Below are 23,617 nucleotides of genomic sequence, written 5' to 3' on the forward strand. Positions count from 1 at the left end.
TCATTACCAAACTAGGTAATTTTATCAGTGCAGTGATATTACTTAGTTTAATAATATGAAATATCTGCAAGAAAACAACTAAAGCTCAGGAAACACTAAGGACCCTGCAGTTCAACTCTGAGTTATAAATATTCTCTTCTATCTAATATTTTTGGATGCATTATATGAAGATGCAATTCCCATGAGAGGATGATAATGCTGGGAAGAAGGAAGGAAGGAGAAGAGGGCAACAAGGAGCAGAGTGGATGACTTGATTACAACTTCAATGAATGTACCACTGCTAAAAGGCTAAGCTGAGGACAAATCATTATGGAGAAAGACTATGCCATTACTAAAGAATTGACATTGATTTGATGTCACATAACCAAACAATTGCACATTCTCACATTTATGAATACATAATTTTTCAGAAATATAAGAAAGCTTACTTTCAGGGCATCCACTGGGTAAAAAAAGGAGGGCTGCAACCATCTTTTCATTAAAAGTCATTAAAACCTGTGTGAAGTAAAAATTCAGTGAATACTGAATGAATAAATAAGATGTCCTTTATGTGTGATGTACATAACATCTTCAATTATTTTGATCCTCCCAATGAATACCCCCTTTTTACTGCAGGATAACATGGAGAATTTTGTGAGTTAATGTTTACACATCTTAAAGTTTGAGTAACCTATTAACTATTGCATGTCCTTGTTAGTGTCATAATAACCCTTGGGTAGCCACTTCAGCATGTGCTAGAATGAAAATTTATATGCTACCCATCTCACAACTGAGTAACTCTTAATATCATTCAAATGAAATGCCATTAGTGTCCTTTTCTTCTATTTCAGAAGAATATATTCACTGGGGATGAAAAGAGAATGGCCGGAAAAAGCAGCTTATGGGGAAAGTACTAAATTGCTATAGTATTTTCTCTTAAATGGCTGCTTCTCAACTTTATACCATCTTCTTTAAAAACACTTCTGACTAAATAAAAGCAGACATCTGTTTTTTGTAATGACTTGATGTCTTACATTTGGTTGTCCTTCGACTGCCTCACCAAAGATCCAAGACATTTGTTTACTTCTATTAACTGAAAAATAATTTCCTTTTACCATTTTATAGCCTGGATTGATTTGCTGCCAAATCTTTTATGCAAAGAATCAAACTACTGCTACTAAAAACTAAGCTTTTCTCTTAAATATAAAAGTTGACTGGAAGAAGAACACAAGAGATTTTTCAATTCTCATATTTTAGATGCCAACCCAGAATATTTGTTTAATTGAATGGATAAAGTTAACGTGCAGCTCCACCAAATTCTAAAAGGTGGTCTTTCATATTTTCTCAGTCTTATCATTCAGACTTATTCCACGCTATGGAAGTTCCTGCAAACACTGTCTTTCCAAGTGTTCCCTTAATTTCCTGGTCTATTAGAGTTCTAATACAGATTTATATTTCCTAAACGAAAATATTTCTATAGATTCTATCATTTTATTTTCTTATCTGGCCAAATTTTGTTTTCACTTGCTTTTCAATATATTTTTTCTTGGTTTCCTTATTGGAATATGAGGTGCTAGAGTACATTTAGCTTTTATTTTTTTGTTACAAACATGATTATTTTAGGGAAATTTATAGAAATAGGTATCTTAACTTTCAGTTAAGATTTGTTTAATCCTAGGAACTACATCATAGAATTTTGTCACTTTCCCTAACTCCATTAATATAGTAACACTTTCTGATAAAAAAATATGATTGATATTGAACATTGGTTATTGTTTATTTGAAGGAACAGGATTTTTTTTATCTTTTACCCAGAATTATTTAATGTACTTCTTACTAAACTGATAGAGAATGAAAGATCACAAATTCCTTATGCCATTCTAGTAACACTTTTGTTAAAATCATAATTTAAACAATGTAAGTGACACGTGAATATATAAAGGCTATTTTGTGAAGTTACTTGCTAGGTATTTTCCAGTGTAAATCATTACTTCTTTAAAAAAAATTATCCAGGATCTCTGCAGTGGCTCCTTTCCTGTGGATCATCATCCCTATGGAGATAAGATTAGTTTCCACCTTGGTACCCTTTTAAAAAAACCTGATGGTTTTGCTAGTGGGCTGGTGGACCCAAAGTAATTCAAAGCCCATCAAATAGTTTGTTTGACTGTTGTTGCCAGGTATGTATAGGTTTAACTGGGTTTTATATTTGGGGTTTTATTTCTGTAAGCCTCACGGAGTCTCCATGAGTGAGTTGGGTGGACAGATAAATTTTCTAAATAAGTAATTCATGATCATCATCTTGATCATAATCACCTTTGGTTTCTCTATTGCTAAAGTACTTTTACAGATCACTGCACTATTCCATTTGGGGTAAATATTGCTGTATACTTATTCCTGCTTAGTACATTTACTATTATATTTATACTGATCTAAATGCAATGTTAATGTTGATCATCTTGGGTAATTCTAGGATGGTGGCTGGTGAAAAGAATGCCCTTACTAAATTTCTGGCTTTATGTTCAATTTGACAAATGATTAAGAAATTGAAATGAAACTCTTGCCAAAGTTCTCAAGGAAACTCTACTAATTACTCATATCTGAATATGTTTTAAATCAGTTTTCAGGAGCACCTCTGAACTGTGGAACAGCTTCCAAGCTATGCTCATCTAATGCCATCTTTATATAGTCAGTTCCTTTTGAAGATCTCTTTATCATGGCTAATTATGTGCAAAATGAAAGTGTTTAATATTTCATTTTTCTTTAGAATCAGCAGGTCTGAGTCTTCCATTGATGGCTTAAGTACAAGGCAGAACAGGAAGTGAGCATCTTAAAGAACTAAGGTGAATTTGATAGAATAAAAAGAAGGAAAAAGCCACAGCATTTGTAGTGTATAAAGAATTTTCAAATAGAACTAGCTGCTTCCAAACCCTTCTAATTTTTATTACAGAATGAATTACAATATTAAGAATTCTACATAATGTAATTCAGTTAATTTCAGTCAGATGAAAACTGAGCAGACAATGAAGGTTTTAGCATCTTCTTTACTGTGAAAAGCAGCTCAGCTTTTCTAAATAACTATCTTTTCTTGTGCGTCTTAGGTCTCATTTATACAATCTTTTTGATCCACTTTGTGACTGCGTGAGGTCATGCCCTCATAATGGAGCCACCATCACTTGGCTAGCTTACTGATGAGGCAGACAGAAACTGGATAATGGTGGACCAGCAAAAAGTTTGTTTTTTCTACAGAAGAGCAGTAGAAAAGACCCATTTCATCTAACGTGGTCAAAAAATCTTCAAAGGGTTAGCAACTTGGTGGATTCTAATTTGTTCTAACTTGTTCTATGTTTTGTTGATTGCTGTGCTCCATGCCTCTGCAGCTATATACTCCTTTGTTGTATGTGTATGTTTTAGTCAAGGAAATATCAACCTTGCGGAAAATCAAATGCAGATCTTCCATGAAGTTGTTATTCCCATCTCCATCCAAATTGTAAAAAAACCCCAAAATTTGGTGGAATTGGCACCAAGCATGGAGTGCTTGCCTAGGACCCCCTTCAATGGAAGGAAAGCACAATGATGAGACTTTATTGCTGAATCCTTTCTAACCATAGGCAAGTTATTTTCTTTGCCTGTGGCATGCTACTATATAAGTAAATCTATGGGATTCCCAGTTATTGAACTGAAAAACGGATCCTGTTAAAATGAATTATCAATGGAATGTTCATGCAATGATCCCAGTGATCTTGAGAGAAAACATTTTAATTTCCCTGAGTGCTTCAGAGTAGCCTTCACCAACAAGGTGCCCATATCTGTTAGACGTCAGTTCATGGAAGTGATAGGAATGGAAGGTTAATATTGCTGGAGGACATCAAGTAGATTCAGGCTGACCCAGAACGGTCATGTTGGTGTCCTTGGAACAATATAAAAATTAACAAGGCAGGCAAAGTGTCAAGAGTAGGGCTTCTGAAACCACTCATGCTGTTTCCCCTTATATTATGGGCACAAATACCCAGTGGTCGGATTCAAATATGTGAACAACTGGTTCTCTGTGTGGATGCTGCTTCTGGAAGTCCATTCTGGGCCTGAGTAACAACAACAAAAAAAAAAGCTACCGATTCTGCTGAAGTGGTGTGAACTGGCTGAATCCCACCACTGCAAATACCCCACTGAGAATTTCTATATATGTGTATGTTAGGTAACATAGGAGCAATCTTTTGTAGATTGTATTAGCAGGAGAAAGAAGAGAGTTTAGAACAAAGCCATAAGTAACATTCTGAACCACTTCTCCGTAAGGATATATTGGGGAAAATTTTCCCAGATTTTGTCTTTCTGCTGCCACTGTTAGATCCATACCATTTTCAAACCTGATCTTTCTCATTTTGATTTATTATTGGACTTTTTCTTAGCACACACAAGCACCAAATTGTTTCCTGTAGGGTTTTTAGATAAGTCATTATGCTGCTGGACATATATCAGGTTAAATATTAGAAAAAGCCCATTAATCAGGCCTCTTAGTTGAACCAGGCAGGATGTTCACTAAAAGGACAATTCATAAGCCATCCTCGTGGCATTTACTGTAGGTGAGATATTCATTATTTCCTAGAAGAATTGATGTCTCTGAAAATGCCCCTCTCTGAGTCCTTACATAATGGGTAATAAACTTGGTATGTCATGTGACATACCACAACGTTTTTTGCCTTTGTGGGGCTGGGGTGTTGCATAGCCTGCATGTGACGCATCCAACCCATGGGCCGCCAGTTGACATTTCTGCTCTACAGGTTCCTAAAGGGTATTCAGATGGGAGACATAGTTCTAAAAATATGTTAGGAATACATACTCTGTCAGAAGGCACCTCATCTTTGTTACCTCCACATGCAGAACTTGGATAAGATGTGAGTCCACTGAACTCAGAAAAAGATTTTTTTTAAAAAAAAAAAAACAAATTCTGCACAGGGAGAGGGACACACACTTTGGGATGGGATGCCCTCATGTGGGTGTTCCTCCTGAACAAATTGGCTCTTGGATAAGAAGGGATCCAAACTATCTACGTTGCAAATAAAATTTTCCATCAAATATGTAACCATACGGTACTTGATTTCATTGCCATTCATTTGTTTTCTATTGTTCTTCCTGTGGTTTGATGGAAAGGTATAGTCTTAATGTTTTGTTACTGACTATAGAATGGACCTCTTGGAGAAAGCTTGAGCAGAAAAAATAAATGGCTTGCAACAAAAAAAATAAATTCCCTTTCCTTAGCAAAATGCCTCCCCTATATCAAATTGGATCACCTCGAAATAATGATTATCTGGTTTAATAAAATGTGTTCCTATACAGCGTGTTTTTTTTTGTCTCTGATACTGTGACAGATAACTGTGACATCTGTTTCCTTGCATAGTGGGAGGAGACAATTCGTTTTCAATGTTTTTAGGCTGGACGATTTGTTGCTGAGCTTATTCTTCTGAAAGAGAGAGAAAGAGAAAGACGTACCAGGAAGAGGCTCATCCTGAAAACTAAAAGAAAGGTGAGCAGATAGATAAATGTAAAGCATCTCTGGTTGACCTGTTGTATACAAGTCTGGACTTGCTTCATTTAGGAGGAGAAATTTCTACTAGTAAGTAATATGACTACTGAATATTTAACTTTTATTTTGTTCTTCAATTTCATCTTTGTTTTTGCAGAAGTTTAATTACGGATACGCCTTCAATCTATGTTGTTCGCTTGATTTTCAGATTTTAATCAATTCTGCTCCCTGCAAACAAGAGTTATATTTCCAAAGAAGTCTCATTTCTCTGCCAATTTTGCTTATCTTATTTCATTATTCCTCTTAGAATACAGCTTTAGATTTTTCTTTTTAACGGTTCTTCTCCCTTTTCCCACTTAGATTGCTGCATTTCATTCTTCCTATAGAAAAAAGAGATCCAAGAAATGAGTTCAACTATGAAATACTGGAATGCATTTGGCTTTTTCTTCATTGTTCTCAATTATAATATGACAATTGTAGGTAAGTATTTAGAAATTTGCATCTTATATTGGGTTTTAATTGTTCTCATTCTGGAAAACTTTATTCAACGTTCTGAGGAAGGAGCTGATTTGAAAACCAGACAAACCACCCTGAAATGAAATTTCTAGGAACAAAACCAATCAGGCGTTACACAAATTTATTCAAAAATGGGCTCATAAATGATGGTGTGGAAGTGAAGCTACAAAAAGTTTTGAGCCAAACTTTTATAGCAAAAGAAAATGGGTGAATTGCTCTTGCAGGACAGACTAATATTATTTTGTTATGTAATAATTAGACACAATTACTTAACAAACGAATATGATCAGAATGCTTCCTAAGGTAACTTAATCATCAACCATTTTTTCCTGAAATAGTATATAATTAATAGATTTAGTGTTGGCAAGAGCAATGGAAGAAAAAAATTGGAAGACATCAAGCAAAAGGAGGACACATCCATTTTTGTGTCCTTCTCCAGCAGGGATAGTCTTAAAATCAAGCATTGTCCAGCTGTGCTCTGAGGACAGCCAACCCCCCAGCCAATCAGAGCACAGCCAAGCCCCTAACTAATCAGAACACACCTCCACCCAATCAGAACACAGCCAAGCTCCCACCCAATCAGTTCATACCCCCACTGGCAGTTAAAAGGAAGAAACAGCTAAGACCACACATTGCTGCTCGAAGCACGAAGCTGAAAACACCAGCCTGAAGATGACGAATGGGACTTCGTCGAAACGTCGCCAAGACACTTCCAATTTTATGCGGGAGAAAACCCGAACAACCAAAGACCTACATATGTATATATATATACATATACATACATGTATATATGTGTGTTATGTGTGTGTGGTGTGTGTGTGTGTGTGTGTGTGTGTGTGTGTGTGTGTGTGTGTCTGAGGTTTTCGCGGGTATTTGTATGTAGTCTTTGGTTGTTCCCCACGTAAAATTGGAAGTGTCTTGGCCAAGACACTTCCAATTTTACGTGGGAGAAAACCCGAACAACCAAAGACCTACATATATATATATATTATATATATATATATATATATATATATACATATATATATATATATATACACATACATACATACATACATACATACATACATACATACATACATACACACACACAGAGAGAGATAAATGTACTGATATATGAGATATAAATGAGTGAGGATAATCAGATACTGATATATGAGATATAAATGAGTGAGGATAACTAGATTTATAAACGATTTGAAAACCAAATCCTACAGAAAAGTAGCTGAAGCCAGTTGAACATGTTCCGTTAGAAAACAGAACAGTAAGTGAAAATATAATATAGCAATCTTTGAAGATTAATTCAGAAGAAATGTACATATTGTCACTCTGATAAACAGGACTAGAACACTAGGTGGAAATGGCAATGAATTTGAGTGCAGCTAAATGTTAAAAGAAATTCCCTAATAATGTAAGGTTATCTCAGAAGGGTGTGCTTTATTTTCTTGATGGTATTTGAAAGTGCTAGGAAGCTATTTGTCATATTATATCCAACACCTAATATGTGGAGAGCCCCACAAGCTGTTTAGCAAGCTAGCCATTTTATTTAAAAGATTTGAAAACAGGACTAGATGTATGTATTAAAGATCAAGTTATTTACTGTAATAATTTTATAGATGTGTATTCCCAAGTGGCCCAAATTTTAATAAAGGCTCGAGTATAATGTTATGCAGTGTGAAAAAGAAAATCATATTTATGAGCACCCTTTGAAATTTGACTATTTCTACAGCTTACCAAGGCAATGGATGAGCAGTGTATGTAATCTTCCTATACATAGGACTAAAGTGTGATTACTGTTAGAAACTATTCTCAACCAGGGTAGTCAATATCCGGGTTTTAGTGACTGATCGGACTTTTTGATTGATCTCATCTCACTCTTCTTCTTTTCCAGGAAAGATTTGGCTAATCTACATGATCCTGATGAGACTGTTAGTGATCTTGTTTGGGGCATACCCTGTCTATGAAGATGAATTGGCAGCTCTCGTCTGCGATAGTGAACAGCCAGGATGCTCAAGCATGTGCTATGATGCTTTTATAACAGTCTCTCAAGTTCGGTTCTGGTTCTTTGAATTTGTGTCTGTCCTGATCCCTATTGCAGTGTTTGTTATCTGTATCTTGCATAGTATGGTGAGGCAAGTTGTGAAGATCTATTCTATCCCTTGCACTTATTGCAAACAAACCAAAATATCCACTATCTTCAGAGGTGCAGAAACAATCTTCAACGATGCAGAAAAGAGCAGAATCACTTGTGCGGCCCATGAATTGGCAATTCCTGATTTCTCACATGGATATGCAATTCACCTCTTTGTGAGGCTAATGATAGAAGTTGGTTTCAGAATTAGCAGTTATTGTTTGTTTGGTTTCTTTGTTCAGAAATTCTACAGTTGTACTGAGGAACCTTGCTCAGGTAAAATAACCTGCTTTATCCCCAGGTCAACTGAAAAGTCTGCTATGATTATCTTACTGTGGGTTGTCAGTGGCTTCTCCTTAGTTCTTGGCCTTGTTGACTTGTTTGTGGCTATAAATATTTGCAGAAATAAGCGGCGTGGAACCAGCACAGCGGAGATATGCAGGAACCGCCTGCACCAAGAAGCGGGACCAAGCAGAGATTTGTTCAATCTGAGAAGCGTTGTTGTCACTGAGGATTGTAGCAATCTTCCCCAGAAAAGCTACAAAAAGGAACGACACCCTGCAAAAGATCTCGGTTGTTGAAAGTATTCCTAAGTCTGCATTGAGCTGAGAGAAATACATGCATGTATTATCCTTTCATTTACAAGCCATATAACTTTTTGAACCATTTAACGTTTGCATATTTGAAAAGGACCTAACCCTAACCTTTTCTTCTCTTACACAGTGTTCTTCAACCTAGGCAACTTAAAGAAATGTAAACTTTACATTTCTCCAGCCAGGCACCCTTCCCCTTCAGACTATTAAAAATAAAAAATAAAGATTGCCCCATCCAGTATAGGTAACTGATTTTTGGAAAAGCTCACAGGGATGCAGAGGTAAATAATGAAAGTCTTGACTTCTGAAACCATGATCATATCTTGGAGCACCTATATAAACTTTTTACTTAGTCAAGATACAGAGTGAGACAGAACAGTCCAAAAACTTTATGATAAAATAAATGCAACGTTTTAAAGAAACAGTTGCCACACAACAATGAGAAAAAATATGGCATGGTAAATAAGATATACATCAAGTTATAATTTAAAGTAAAATAGGTACAACATATCCTACAGATGGTATCAATAATATTTAAGATAAACAGTTTATACAGTAATAAATTTTGGAAGTGCCATGAAACAGAAGGATTCTTTGTGATAGAGATGTAAAAAACCCGCAAAGCACTTGAAAGTATACTATAATGCAGAATTTAATTTGGAATTTAATTTAATTTAATTTGGAATTTAATTTGAAATTTAATTTGAAATGAAACTACTTCTTAATAGTTATAATTTCACAAAAAATTAGAAACTTAATAATATAATGAGATATATGCTTATAGCAGCAAAAGTAAATTTTGCTTAACATTGGAAAAAATTTACAATTCTGACCATATCTGACTAGGAACTTGGAAAACATGCAGCAATGGCAAATAAACCAAATTTAAGCAAGAATGCATACAATATATCATACTGTGTGGCAAATACAATCATAGTCTGCCATCTAAGGAGGTTTAAAATCAACAATTTGGTTCATTAGCTGATCTACAAAAGAGGGAAATTAGAAAACCAGTAGTTCTTTTTCTTTTAATTTCTCCTTTTTAAGATTACTTTTTGATATTTTAATTCTTCTTATATTAATTCTGTTTGTCAATTTTTTTGTTAACATGCACAGATAAACATGTCTACATGCATCTATATCTATAACATAGATGTTCAGATAAAGTTTGAAACCTTTAACACACAAATACTTTGATAAACCTGCAGACAGATTAAGTTGCTTTTTTCACATTTTTTTCTTTTATTAACATGCGCACACATATGTATGAATATGTGTGTGTGTTTATATCCACATCTATATCTACATATAAAACATTACAAGATAGACATAATACTCAGCTCAAGTTTGAAACCTTTATTGCACAATAAATACTGTGATGCAACTTGTGGACAGATTAAATTTCATTTGCTGATCATATTTTTTGTTTTCATTAACACACACATACATATGTATGTATGTGTCTCTATATCCATATCTATATTACATAGAAAACATTACAATAGAGGTTTCAATACTAAGAACTAGCTTAAGGTTAGAACTTTATTACTCAATAAATACTCTGGTAGGAGTTTTTTGCTTATTGCTATATTCCACTTCATGTGAAAAAGTCAAATGATTATATCAAATGATAACATCAGTATCATAAATTGTAATCCATACTGTACAACTACTACTTTCTTTTCATTATCTATAATGTTCAAAGTTATCTAAACAATAGAACATTATTAATACCAATTAATACTACACTAATATCATTGTATCAAGTCAACATAATGTACTATCATTTTCAATAATAATAATAAAATACTTGCAAAAATATTCAGTCTCTGTCTGTCTCTCTCTCTATGGGAAAACAAGAAGGGAGCTGAGTGATCATAGTCTTTTTTTTTTTTTTAGAAGAATGCTTTTCAACCTTGGCAACTTGAATATATGTGGATTTCATTCCCAAAATTCTTCAAGGTGCTATATGAAGAATTATGGGAGATGATGTTCACACATCTTTAGGTAGTTAAGATTAAAAAATACTGTCTTAGATTATTGGAGAGGAAGGTCTGATCAAGGAGTCATCTCCATGTCACCTGTATCATTAGCTATCAACACCTTCATATGCTTTGTTTAAGAAGAATCCCCTATTAGGTAGAGACCTCTGAGTCTCACATGAGTGAAGAGTTGAATAACGGAAGTCTTGTTTTCCTTGGGTGATGAAAAGAAAAAATTTAGGTGCATCTATTATGCTTAGCCTGTGATTGTGATAGAAGTACAAATGTTAAGACCTCTAAATCAGACAAAAGCTTTCACGCAGGTATCTTCAAACAATTCTATCTCAAAATAAATATATTTTTTTTAAATCAGCATTTAAGGGGAAATGCGACAAGGACATTACTAATGACTTATTTCTTTTGACATACACATCTGTTCCTGGAGAGATTTGCAGTAGTTGGTTTTGTGCATGTCTGGACTAGTAAAAATTAATCAGAGGTTTCTGGGCATTATGTTTTACAAACACTGGTCAAAAACTCATAAAAATATTGTTCAGGTTAATTATATAGAATTAATTATAAGTCCATAAATTGGTAAGCATTGCGTGAGAGTTTTACCATGGCCAAATAGTTTTTTTACAAAGGGGAATGATAGTCTGTCGTTTGGATTCATAAATCATTAAAATATGTACATATATGAAATGTGGAATATAAATACTTCAAATATATCTTAATCATGAAAAAAAAAATTCCCACCATACTTTACATCAGGGGTAGTCAACCTTGGCTCTTTTATGACTCGTGGACTTCAATTCCCAGAACTGAATTCTGGGAGTTGAAGTCCACGAATCATAAAAGAGCCAAGGTTGACTACCCCTGCTTTACATCTTTAAAAGGTAGGCATTTCTGGGTCTCTCTCCAAGAATGACCAGGGAAATAAATGTGTGATTCAGCTGGACTCCATAAGAGTTGTGAAAATTGTGGTAAAAAAGAGACAGTTCTCACTGGAGTTTTAAATAATGAACGTCTTAATGAATTACTGAACCATGTTCCAATATTCTGCATGCTATTTAAAATGGCTTTATAAATGTAGTACTTAATATTTCAACATTATTTAAACCATATCACTGGAAATCTGTTTCTTACGACAGCTCAGTATCATTTACTTCTTCTATATCGGAGTCAACCCTGTGCAATATTTTTCTTCTCATTTCCATCTTCCGTACTCTTAGTTTCAGTTCAGTAAATCTGAGTTTTATTCCATTTCCATATTGCTACTGAGAGGCTGGCGTTAGCCCACAAAAGGGAATACTGCTCTCTAGAGGATTTGGAAGACTTTGTGGGTTGAAAAATATGCAGATACACTGGAAGGCTGCAGTGGAAGACATAGTTCAGAATTAACTAAAAGTCAGAATTGCTTTGTAATGAGTTCCCATAAGGAAATTTACCAAAGCAACACTCACCACAGCCCTCTCAGTATTTCAGAGAATTTCACGGCCTGTATGGAAGGATCTTTTCAACATTAAAAAACCCACTGAACTCCTGGTTGCTTTCTTAATATGGGCTGGAAACTTCACAGTGCCTCAATTTTCAGCTTTTTATCCTTTAAAGTTTTAAGTGCCATGAAAACTTAAATAGGTACTGCATATCGCTGGATCTAGACAGGACAGAGGTATCTGTGAGGTAGGAAACCATCAAAACAGTCAGGATGGTGTCTTTGAGATACTGTCCTTTTGGATCCACATATGGGTTCTGATCATATACATATGCATTTTAGTTAGCTGGTGACAGCTGTCTTTTTACACATGCACACACACACACACACACACAAACCCACACAGAGGATATTAACGAAACTCAGTATTTTATACCTTTGGCTTTTCAATTGTTCAGTATTTGCATTTTTCTGTTTTCCTGAACAACTGGAGTGATTCAGTTAACAACTAAGGCAAGAAAGGCTGTAAAATGGGGCAAAATGTGTAACAACTGCCTTGCTTACTAACAATTGTGGTTGTAAATCGAAACTAAGTTAAGTACAAATGGGCTTTGGTTGGGTGGACACAGCTATCTTCTTGACTTCTCTTTTTTTTATCTCTCACAAACACAAACACAAAAAACACACAGAAGATATTAACAAACCTCAGTATTTTATAAGTATAGCCCTTCAGTTGTTCCGTGTTTACATTTTCCTGTTTTGCTGAATAACAGCAAAAATACAGCAAGAGAAAGCTAAAGTGGTAGAACACATTATGCAATCATACAATAAAACAGTTGGAAAGGACCTTGGAGGTCTTCTAGTCCAACTTCCTGCTCAAGCAGGAGATCCTATCTATTCTGGAAAAATGGCCATCCAGACTCTTATTGATAAGCTCCAGTAAAGGAATATGCATTTCTTCTGGTGATGAGCCATTCCATTTATTAATTATTCTCACTATCAGGAAATTTCTCCTTAATTCTAGGTTGGATCTGTCCTTAATAATCTTCCATCTTCCTTAGGTACTTTGGAGAATAGAATATAATAGAATAGAATAGAAGCTGGAAGGGACCTTGGAGGTCTTCTAGTCCAGCTCCCTGCTCAAGCAGGAGAACCTATACAGTGGTGGGATTCAAATATGTGAACAACCAGTTCTCACTTAATTCCAGGTTGCTTCTCTCTTTGATCAGTTTCCAACCATTGTTTCTTGTCCTACCTTCTGGTGCTTTGGTGAATAACGTGACCCCCTCTTCTTTGGGGCAGCCCCTCCAATACTGGAACACTGCTATCATGTCTCCCCTATTTCTTCTTTTCTTTAGACTAGTCAAACCAAGTCCTGCAACTGTTCTTCATATGTTTTAGTCTCCAGGCCTTTGATCATCTTAATTGCTCTTTGAATTTTTTCGAAACTCTCAACATCTTTTTTATGATATGGTGACCAAAATTGTCTGAATATTCCAGGTGGGGTCTTACTAGGATTTTATAAAGTGGTTCTAATACTTCACTTGATCTTGATTCTATGCCTCTGTTTATACAACCCAGGATTGTATTAGTTTTTTTGTCTGCTGCTGCACACTGCTGGCTCATGGTCAAATGATCGTCCACTACAACTCCAAGGTCCCTCTCATAGTTACTGTTTTTAAGCCAGGTCTTGCCCAATCTGTACTTGTACCTTTGATTTTTCCTGTCTAAATGTAAAACTTTGCTTTTCTCCACATTGAAACTAATTTTGTTGGATAGGGCCCATTGGTCAAGTTTGTCAAGATCTTTTTGGATCCTTAGTTGGTCTTCTGGGATGTTGGTTATTCCTGTCAGTTTGGTGTCAACTGCAAATTTGATGAGTTCCCTATCTTGAGTTTGGTTTGCCAGCCAGCTACAAATCCATCTAGTGGCGATGTTGTCTATTCCACCTTTTTCTAACTTACCAAGGGGTAGGTTGTGGTCTACTTTATCAAGTGCCTTACTGAAATCTAAGTATACTACGTCCACAGTATTTTACTGGTCTATTAGTTTAGTCATTTTTTCAAAGAATGAAATAAGATTGGTTTGGCATAATTTGGTTTTAACAAACCTGTGCTGGCTACTAGTTATAACTTTGTTGCTTCTAGTTGTTTGAAGATCTTTTTTTTTTTCTAGGATCTTCCCAGTTATTGATGTTAAACTGATTGGTCTGTAGTTTCCTGGGTCCATTTTTTCCCCTTTCTTAAAGATGGGAACCACATCAGCCCTTTTCCAATCCTTAGGTACTTCCCCTGTGCTCCAGGATTTTTGTTATTAGTGGTTCTGATAACATCTGCCAGTTCCTTCAGAACTCTGAGATGTAATCTGTCAGGCACCAATGATTTATATTAATCGAGGTCGGATAGGTGTTCTCTTACCATTTTATTGTTTATTTTAATTTTTATTTCTAATTTGTCTTTGCAGTGTTTTTTTGTTACGTTGGGCTATGGTTTCTTTTTATGTGAAGACTGATATAAAATAGGAGTTAAGCAACTCTGCTTTCTCCATGTTGCCTGTTATTTCCTTGCCACTTTCTCCCTTTAGTGGACCTACAGTTTTCTTGACTTTTTTCTTGTTGTTAATATGTTGGAAGCAACTTTGGTAATGTCATTTTTTTTCTCTTTTATATTAAACCATATGCATTCTGGAGAGATTTTATCTTTGATCATGTGCATTTCTATAGATATGTAATGTTCTCTTACATATAGTGCAACTCCCCTGCTTCTTTTTATAGACCTGTTTCTTTTGAACAATTGGAACCATCCATCGGTCCATTCCATTTGTAGGTTTTGTCCCACCAGGTTTCTGTGATACCAATTATGTCATACCCTCCCTTGTGTATTATTGCTTCTAGTTTGCCCTGTTTGTTTCCCAAAATTTGAGTGTTTGTATATAAGCATTTAAGGCTTTTGTGCCTGTGCGTGGGTATGTTTCCTACACCTCCTGAATGTTGCTTGAGTTTTTTTTTTTCATCTCTGCCCACCTCATTGTTTGATTTGTTTTCTTGGGATTTATGATTGGTTTTGGGTTCTAGAGATTCTGAAGATTGGTTACCTGTCCCCCTCAATTTTAGTTTAAAACCCTCCTGATGAGTTGGGCCAGTCTTTTTCCGAGTACATTTTTCCCTGTTTTCATGAGGTGCAGCCCATCCCTTGCCAAGAGTCCTTCGGATAGGAAATGCAGTCCGTGATCCAGGCAATCAAAGTTTTCTTCACAACACCAACCCTTTAGCCAGTGGTTTATTTCTAGAATTCTTTTTTTCCTCAATGGGTGTTGGCCTTTTTTTGGGAGTACTGATGAGAACACTACTTATGCTCTTAGCTTCTTAACTTTATTGCCTAGTTGTTTGTAGTCACTCACCCCTTAACTGCTGGAAGACTGCTATCATGTCATTCCCCCATCTTTCTCTCTCATAGACTGAATATACTTTTTCATAGTTCTCACATTATACTCTAGAATTACATCCTCATGTTGCATCCTTTAATCCTTGTTTATCTCCCTTACAAGTGTGGTATCAAAATCCTGCAGATTCTTTCCCTTCCTTCCTTCCTTCCTTCCTTCCTTCCTTCCTTCCTTCCTTCCTTCCTTCCTTCCTCCCTCCCTCCCTCCCTCCCTCCCTTTCTCCCTCCCTCCCTCCAATATTCTGGTTGACATTCTTGATTTTAATTTCTTGCATTGTTCCAGAGGAATATTTCTTTGTTTGGTACCTTGTGGGAAATTAAAACTGACAGTCCCGTCCAATTAAAGAAACTGTAATCGTGCTGTAATTCTGGGATATCCACATCATAAATAAAAAAATGGGTGGAGTTTTAATTACACTATTGTCACTGCCATTTTGACTTTTTTGACCATATCTCTATTGTAACCTCTCCAATTCACTAGGGGAAAACCAGATTTACTTGCCAAGGAAAGGAGATCTTAAAAACATGCATTTTTAGTAGGAACTTTATCTACAACAAGCTGACCCAAATTTAATGCATCTCTTACTCCAGCCCTACTTCTACTACCCTATGAAGGCTGAATGGTGGCAATGGAAACCTAAAGACATACAGAATGAAGGAGCCAAAATATTTCTGTATATTATAAGAAAAAAATGCTGGTGCTGATCCCAGGACTACATTAGTAATCATGGATATGCTGCATTTTGTTCTTACCCTCATCTTGAGAAAACTTTTTTTTTAAAAAAAATACTTTTTATGTCTGTAAGTGAACTTTTATTAAATACTTAGCTTTGTCTTATTCCTGAGCAAGTGAACTTTTATTAAATACTTAGCTTTGTCTTATTCCTGAGCAATCTTATCTCTTTACAGTGGGCTGACTGAATGTGAAGGAGCAAAAAGGTTGTTTTCATATTTTAAACATCCTTGGAATAACTGTGACCTTCAGTGCAAAGACAGTAAAAATAAATATGCTTCCCCAAATGCTAGCCTTCATGGGTGATTTTTCCACCCCCCCAATATTGTTGCTACTAGTTCCAATAGTTCTATATACTGTTTTGATCTATTATGCCTTATTCTATTAAATTAATTGGTTTTGGAAGTTGGTCAAAACACCACCTTAACAAAGAAGAGGATTAAATGAGGAGGTGAAGGGAGTTTGAAATATCTAAAAAGGACAAAAAATAAGAGTATAATTATCTGTTGAAAAGAAGGCTGCAAGTCATTCACATATTTCTTAACTTTAATTTTTTTCACTGCTTTTTATTGCTTGCGATTTTCCCTCTCTCTTTCTCTTTACTTTCAATTTGTCGTTCATTCTATAAAAAAAATTCTTAATAAATATTTTTTTAAAAAGATAGTCAAAATACACAAAGTTCATCTGAAAAGGAAGCAGTACCATTGATCCTAAAATCAAGATGCTATTGGTTGAAAAATAGTATCAGGATAAATATTAGAAAAAGGCCATTGGGCCTCTTAGTTCAGGGCTTTTCAACCTTTTCACCCATTGTACCACTTTTACAACATTACAACATCCGAGTCCCACCAGTCGCCTAGCAAGATGTCAAAAACTTGATGACCCCCCCAAAAAAAGGAAAAAAGTGATAAAATACAGGTAGTCCTCGACTTACAACAGTTCACTTAGTGATTGTTCAAAGTTACAATGGCACTGAAAAAAGTATCCCCCAAGCCACAGCTGAGCAAGACGCCTACCCGCCTGCCTGGTGGCGCTCTTCCTCCTGTCCGACGTTTTCATTGTTGTGAGCATTTCTGTTGAGGATTGGCAGCAGGAATGGGGTAGGGGGTTTGGTTTTTATTCCCCTTGTCTTCTGGGTGGTTGCAGCAGGTTTTGGTCACTTCACATGACCCTGAGACACTGTGACCATCATAAATATGAATCAGTTGCCAAGCATCTGAATGTAAATCACAAGACTCTGGAGCTGCTGCAACATTCCAGCTGATTGGCGCTTCTGGGCTCAGCAGAAGCACCAGGTTCAGCGCCGAGCTCCAGCTGGAGTCTGGCACTGATCCTGGTGCTTCCTCTGAGCCCTGACAGTCCTGCAGCTCCAGCCATCTCTCGCTCAGGCTTGTGCGGTGCTGTCACCGGTTCAACTCATTCCCCTCCCCTGCTACTACTTTTCTAAGGATGGTCGCATACCACCTGCCAGCTGCCAATGTACCACAGGTGGTACCCGTACCACTGGTTGAAAAGCCCTGTCTTAATTGAACCAGGCAGGATGCACACTAAGAGGATAATTCATAAGCCATCCTGTGGCATTTGATATATATGAAATATTCATTATTTCCTAGAAGAAATGATCTCTCTGAAAATGCAAAGCTCTGAGCCCTTAAGGATATTCAGATGGGAGACATATTTCTGAAGTTGCTACAGATGCACACTCTGTCAGAAGGTACCCCATCTTTGTTACTTCTTTGTACAGAACTTGCTAAGATATGAGTCAGTTAAACTCAGAAAAGATTTAAAAAGACAAATTCTGCACAGGCAGAAGGACACAGACTTTGGGATGGATGCTGAGGAAGAGAAGCACTCCCTTTAGCTCTCATATTGCTGTTCCTCCAGATAAGACCTATGTGCAAATTGGCACTTGGACAAGGAGGGACACATCTACTTTGCAAATAAAATTTTCCATCTAATACCTAACCATATAGCACTTCGACTTTATTGCCATTCATTTGTTTTCTATTGTTCTTCCTGTTAACTCTTAGGGAGTTAATGGAATGGCCTTGGCCAAGGCCCATCTTAAGGTTTTGTTATTGAACTATAGGAAAAGAATAACTGCAGATACATTGATGGGGGTCTTGGAGACTGCTTGAGTAGAAAAAAATAAATGGCTTGCAATAAAGAAGTAAAAGATTCCCTTTTCCAGGCAAGTTACCTCCCCTGTATCAAATTGGATCATCCCCAAATAACTATCTGTGGTTTACTGAAATGTGTTTACATGTAGCGCTTTTTTTCTCTGAAAACAACAGATAAGTATGACATCTGCTTCCTTCCATGGTGGGAGGAACAATTGGCTTTCACTGTTTTCTACTTGTTGCTGAGATTCTCTGCCTCAGAAGGAGACAGACCTTTCTGCTCTCAACTCATCCTGAAAAATAAAAGCGGAGCAGATAGATGAACCTAAAGCCTTTCTGGCTGGCTGATTACAGGTGGATTTGCAACATTCAGGAAGAGAAATTTCTCCTAGTAAGTAATATGATTGCTAAATGTTTAGCTTTTGCTTTGTTCTTCAATTTTATGTATCTTTTGGGGTTCTTTTTTTTCAGAAGTTTCTTTGACCTCCAAGGTCCCTTCCAACATTATTATTATTATTATTATTAAAATTCCTGAAATCAAATGTATTTTTTCAGATTTTAATTAATTCTGCTATCTGTAAGGAAGAGCTATATTTCCCTAAGAAATCTCAATTCTCTGCCAGTTTTGCTTACCTTATTTCATTATTCCTCTTAAAAGACATCTTTAGATTTTTTTTTCTTTTAAATCTTTCTTCTCCCTATTTTCATTTAGGTTGCTGCACTTCATTCTTCTTGTAGAAAAAAGAAATGAGTTCAACTATGAAATACTGGAATGCATTTGGCTTTTCTTTCCTTGTTATCAATTATAATGTGACCATTATAGGTAAGTATTTATACATTTGCATTTTAGATTTGGATTTTAATTATTTTCCTTCATTTAACATTTAACCCTCCCTAAAATGAAATTCCCAGGAACAAAACCAATCAGATTTTACACACATTTTCTCAAAAATTGGGCTCATAAATGATGGTGTGGAAATGAAGCTGCAAAAAGTTCTGAATCAAACTTTTATAGCAAAAGAAAATGGGTGCATTAGTCTTATAGGACAGACTAATATTATTCTGAAATACTGGAATGCATTTGGCTTTCCCTTCCTTGTTATCAATTATAATGCGACCATTATAGGTAACTATTTATACATTTGCATTTTAGATTTGGATTTTAATTATGTTCTTTCATTTAACATTTAACCCCCCTGAAATGAAATTTCCAGGAACAAAACCAATCAGACTTTACACACATTTTCCCAAAAATTGGGCTCATAAATGATGGTGTGGAAATAAAGCTGCAAAAAGTTCTGAATCAAACTTTTATAGCAAAAGAAAATGGGTAAGGACAGACTAATATTATTCTGTTAAGAAATAATTTAGAAATTAGACATTATTTACACACAGTTTCCCCAAAATGGGCTCATAAATGACGAGTGGAAGTGAAGCTGCAAAGTGTGTTTGCCTTTTTGAGCAGAATTTTTATTTAATGCATGCAGAGACAATAGCAAAAGTAAATTGGTGAAGGCATTGCAGGACAGACTAATATTATTCTGTTAGTGAATAATAAAAAACAACTCATTACAAATAAATATGATCAGAACTAGCATTTGGCAAGTGCAGTGGAAGAGAAAAATTATAAGGCATCAGGCAAAAGGAGGGCATATCCACCTTTGTGTCCTTGTCCTTGTACAGCAGGGATAGCCTCAATATCAAATATTGTCCAGCTGTCTTAAAAAAATGAGACTGTTTTCATAACATCACTGAAACATTCGTATATTGTGACCTTGTATAGTGTCTGCTTCTTTATTTCCCTTGTCTGTTGGCAGACTCAACAGTCTAGATTTACATTATTTAACTTATTTCCCGATTCCATCAACTGGCTTCAGTCTGTCCTGTTAAATTCATGATCATTTTAGCCCGTGGATCACATGAGTCATTCTGTGTTTTATGGCAAAGCTTGAAAAACACATTGGCAGTTCTGTATTATACCCAACATTTGTTCTTGAAAATAAAGATTTGTTGGGGGGGGGGGGAATTGAGAATTAAAAAACAAACTTTCTGATGTTGGAAAAAATAGAAAGAATCTATTATGGCTTTTTTTCTAGTATTTATCTGTTTACTACCCAGTCTATTCTATAATACTTAGACTTAGAATTTCCTTGTTCCTCTTTTATAATGTTATATCATGTGAAATATGTTTTTATGAATATGCCCTGATTACTTTAACTATTTATTCTGTTTTTCAGCTCAGCAATGGAATGAGACAACTCATCATGGCCAATTTTCTGAGGTCAACTCAACACGGCCCACTCACTATGGGACAACTTGCCAAGTCAATTTGCCATAGGACAACTCATAGCGGGGCAATATAACAATTCAATTTATTTAAAATAAATTTAAAAATATTTTAATTTTAATTCACATTTCATTTTGTCCTCTTTTTTTTGCATCCTTTCTTTAATGGTCCTATTCCACCATTTCTTTGATATTAGTGTAACTCTTGACCCACAGCAAGTTGTCCCGTGACGAGATGGCCATGGTGAGTTGTTCCATGGTAAGTTGGCCACAGCAAGTTGGCTGTGGTGAGTTGTCCATGTTGAGTTGCCATAGACAATTGCTCAGCCATGCAGTTGATGAGAAGCGTTATCTAACTGTGTAATCAATCAGCATGGCTACTGGTTAGAAATTATTCTCAACCAGGCTAGTCAACGTGCAGGGGTTTTAATGATTGATTCGACATTTTTCATATGTCTTATCTCACCCTTCTTCTTTTCTAGGAAAGATTTGGCTAATCTACATCATTCTGATGAAGCTCATGCTGATATCGCTCGGGGCATATCCTCTCTATGAAGATGAATTGGCAGCTTTTGTCTGCAATACCAACCAGCCAGGATGCCCAAGCATGTGCTACGATGCTTTTACAGCAGTCTCTCAAGTTCGGTTCTGGTTGTTTGAGTTGTTGTCTGCCTTGCTCCCTTTTGCAGTGTTTGTTATCTGCATCTTGCACAGTGCGGTCAAGCAAGTTGTGGAGGTCTATTCTCTCCCTTGCACTTTTTGCAAACAGATCAAAGCATCCATTGGTCTTAGAGTTACCGAAACTTCCTTTGGTGAGCCAACAAAAAGTAAAATCACTTGTGGGGCCCATGAATTGGTAATTCCTGATTTTTCACGAGCATATGCAATTCAACTGCTCATGAGAATAATGATAGAAGTTGGCTTTGGAATTAGTAGTTACCATTTGTTTGGCTTCATTGTTGACAAATTCTATAATTGTACTGAGGAAATTTGTCCAAGTAATATAACCTGCTACGTCCCCAGATCCACTGAAAAATCTGCCATGATTATCTTACTGTGGGTTGTCAGTTGTTTCTCCCTATTTCTTGGCCTTGTTGACATGATTATGGTTATAAAAGAGTGTAGAAATAGGCTGTGTGTCTCCAACAAGTCAAAGATATGCAGGACTCGCCGGCACCAAAGAGAGAGAGGAAGCAGAGATTTATTCAACTTTGATGACATTGAGGATTGTACAAGTATTCCCATGAAAAGATATAAAAAAGAAAGATACTGTTCAAAAGATTTTGCTTTTTAAATCTATCCTAAGTCTGCATTGAGCTGAGGGAAAACTATGCATGTATTATCTTTTCATTTACAAACCATATAACTTTATGTACCATTTAATGCTTGCATATTTGGAGAAAGAAAGGGAGCTGAAGATCACAACCCTTCCTTCTCTTAAACAGTGTTCTTCAACCTAGGCAACTTAAAGATGTGTAAAATTCACATTTCTCCAGCCAGTCATCCTTCCCATTCAGACTATTTTTTAAAGAAGATTGCCCCATCCAGTATAGGCAGCTGAGTTTTGGAAAAGCTCACAGGGATGGAGAGGTAAATAATGAATGTCCTGACTTCTGAAACCAGCATCATCTCTGGGGGCACCTATATAAACTTTTACTTAGGATACAGACTAGTCCAAAAAACTTTATGATAAAATAGATGAAACGTTTTAAAAAACAGTGGGAAAAAATTATGTCTGTAAGATTTACATCATTTATATGACAAAAAATTAGAAACTTTATAACATAATGAGATATTTGCTTACAGCAGCAAAAATGAATTTTGCTTAACACTGGAACAAATAAAATTCTGGTCATGTCTGAGTAGGAACTTAAATTTGGAGAACATGCAGCAATCACAAAATTAATGGAATATATGCCTAAAGGAAGTTTAACCAAATTTAAGTAAGAATGGTCCCAAACATACAATATATCATGCTGCATGGCAAATCCAATCACAGTCTGTCATCTAAGGAGGCTTAAAATCAACAATTTTGTACATTAGCAGATATGGATAATGGGGAATATTAGAAACCCAATTAGTTCTTTTCCCTTTTCCTTCCCCCTTTTCATAATTATTGCATGCTTATGATATATTTTACCTATATTAACATGAACTTATATACATCTCTCTCTGTGTCTATATATATATATATATAGCTAAAATATTACACTATATATTTCAATACTCAGCTCATGTTTATATGCTTTGATATAACCTGCAGATAGATTAAATTTCTTTTGCTTACAGTATTTCTTTTTATTATCATGCATATATAACTATATATCCATACCTATATCTACATATAAAACATTACAATACAGACTTCAATAGTTTGAAGTTTGAAACTTTTATTGCATAACAAATACTTTGATATAACCTGCATATAGATTAAATTGATTTTGTTTATTGTATTTTTATTTTAATATATATATATATATGGATATATATATATATATATATATATATATATATATATATATATATCACACATAAAACATTTCAATTCAAAGCAACTAATTCAAAGGTTAGAGCATTTATTGCTCAATAAATTCTAGAGCAAGTTTTTTTTCTTAATTTTTTTTCTTAATTTTTTCTTAATATTATACTCTACTTCATATGAAAAAGTCAAATGATTATATTCTTGTAACATCAATATCATAAATTGTAATGCACACTGTACAACTATTTCATTCTTTTTATTCTGTCTAATGCTCAAAGTTATCTGAATAATAGAATATCATTAATATATCAATACTGTACTAATATTGTATCAAGACAATAAAATGTATAACCATTTACAAAAAAATAATAAAATACTTCAAAAATATTCAGAGTGGCTCTC

The 23,617-nt window shown here is 35.4% G+C and overlaps 2 protein-coding genes across 3 annotated transcripts; both read left to right on the forward strand.

Moving 5' to 3' along the window:
* The first annotated feature begins 2,799 nt into the window (after positions 1-2,799).
* On the forward strand, positions 2,800-10,503 carry LOC120306028 (gap junction delta-4 protein-like). Of its 2 annotated transcripts, XM_039338591.1 has the most exons (4): positions 2,800-2,819; positions 5,405-5,497; positions 5,858-5,977; positions 7,905-10,503. In XM_039338591.1, the coding sequence occupies exons 3-4, from the start codon at positions 5,902-5,904 to the stop codon at positions 8,723-8,725; spliced, it is 897 nt and encodes a 298-aa protein (XP_039194525.1). In that variant the 5' UTR covers positions 2,800-2,819; positions 5,405-5,497; positions 5,858-5,901; the 3' UTR covers positions 8,726-10,503. The 2 variants fall into 2 exon arrangements, with proteins under 2 accessions (XP_039194525.1, XP_039194526.1); XM_039338592.1 differs by lacking the exons at positions 2,800-2,819; positions 5,405-5,497 and having other exon boundaries at positions 5,507-5,977.
* An 8,152-nt stretch (positions 10,504-18,655) lies between these two features.
* Positions 18,656-23,150, forward strand: LOC120306017 (gap junction delta-4 protein-like). Its single transcript, XM_039338558.1, has 3 exons — positions 18,656-18,838; positions 19,160-19,270; positions 21,216-23,150. The coding sequence occupies exons 2-3, from the start codon at positions 19,195-19,197 to the stop codon at positions 22,025-22,027; spliced, it is 888 nt and encodes a 295-aa protein (XP_039194492.1). The 5' UTR covers positions 18,656-18,838; positions 19,160-19,194; the 3' UTR covers positions 22,028-23,150.
* The last annotated feature ends 467 nt before the right edge of the window (positions 23,151-23,617 follow it).

Source organism: Crotalus tigris, unplaced genomic scaffold (genome assembly GCF_016545835.1).
Source record: "Crotalus tigris isolate CLP2741 ecotype Arizona unplaced genomic scaffold, ASM1654583v1 scf7180000017710.2780689, whole genome shotgun sequence".
Taxonomy (NCBI): domain Eukaryota; kingdom Metazoa; phylum Chordata; class Lepidosauria; order Squamata; family Viperidae; genus Crotalus; species Crotalus tigris.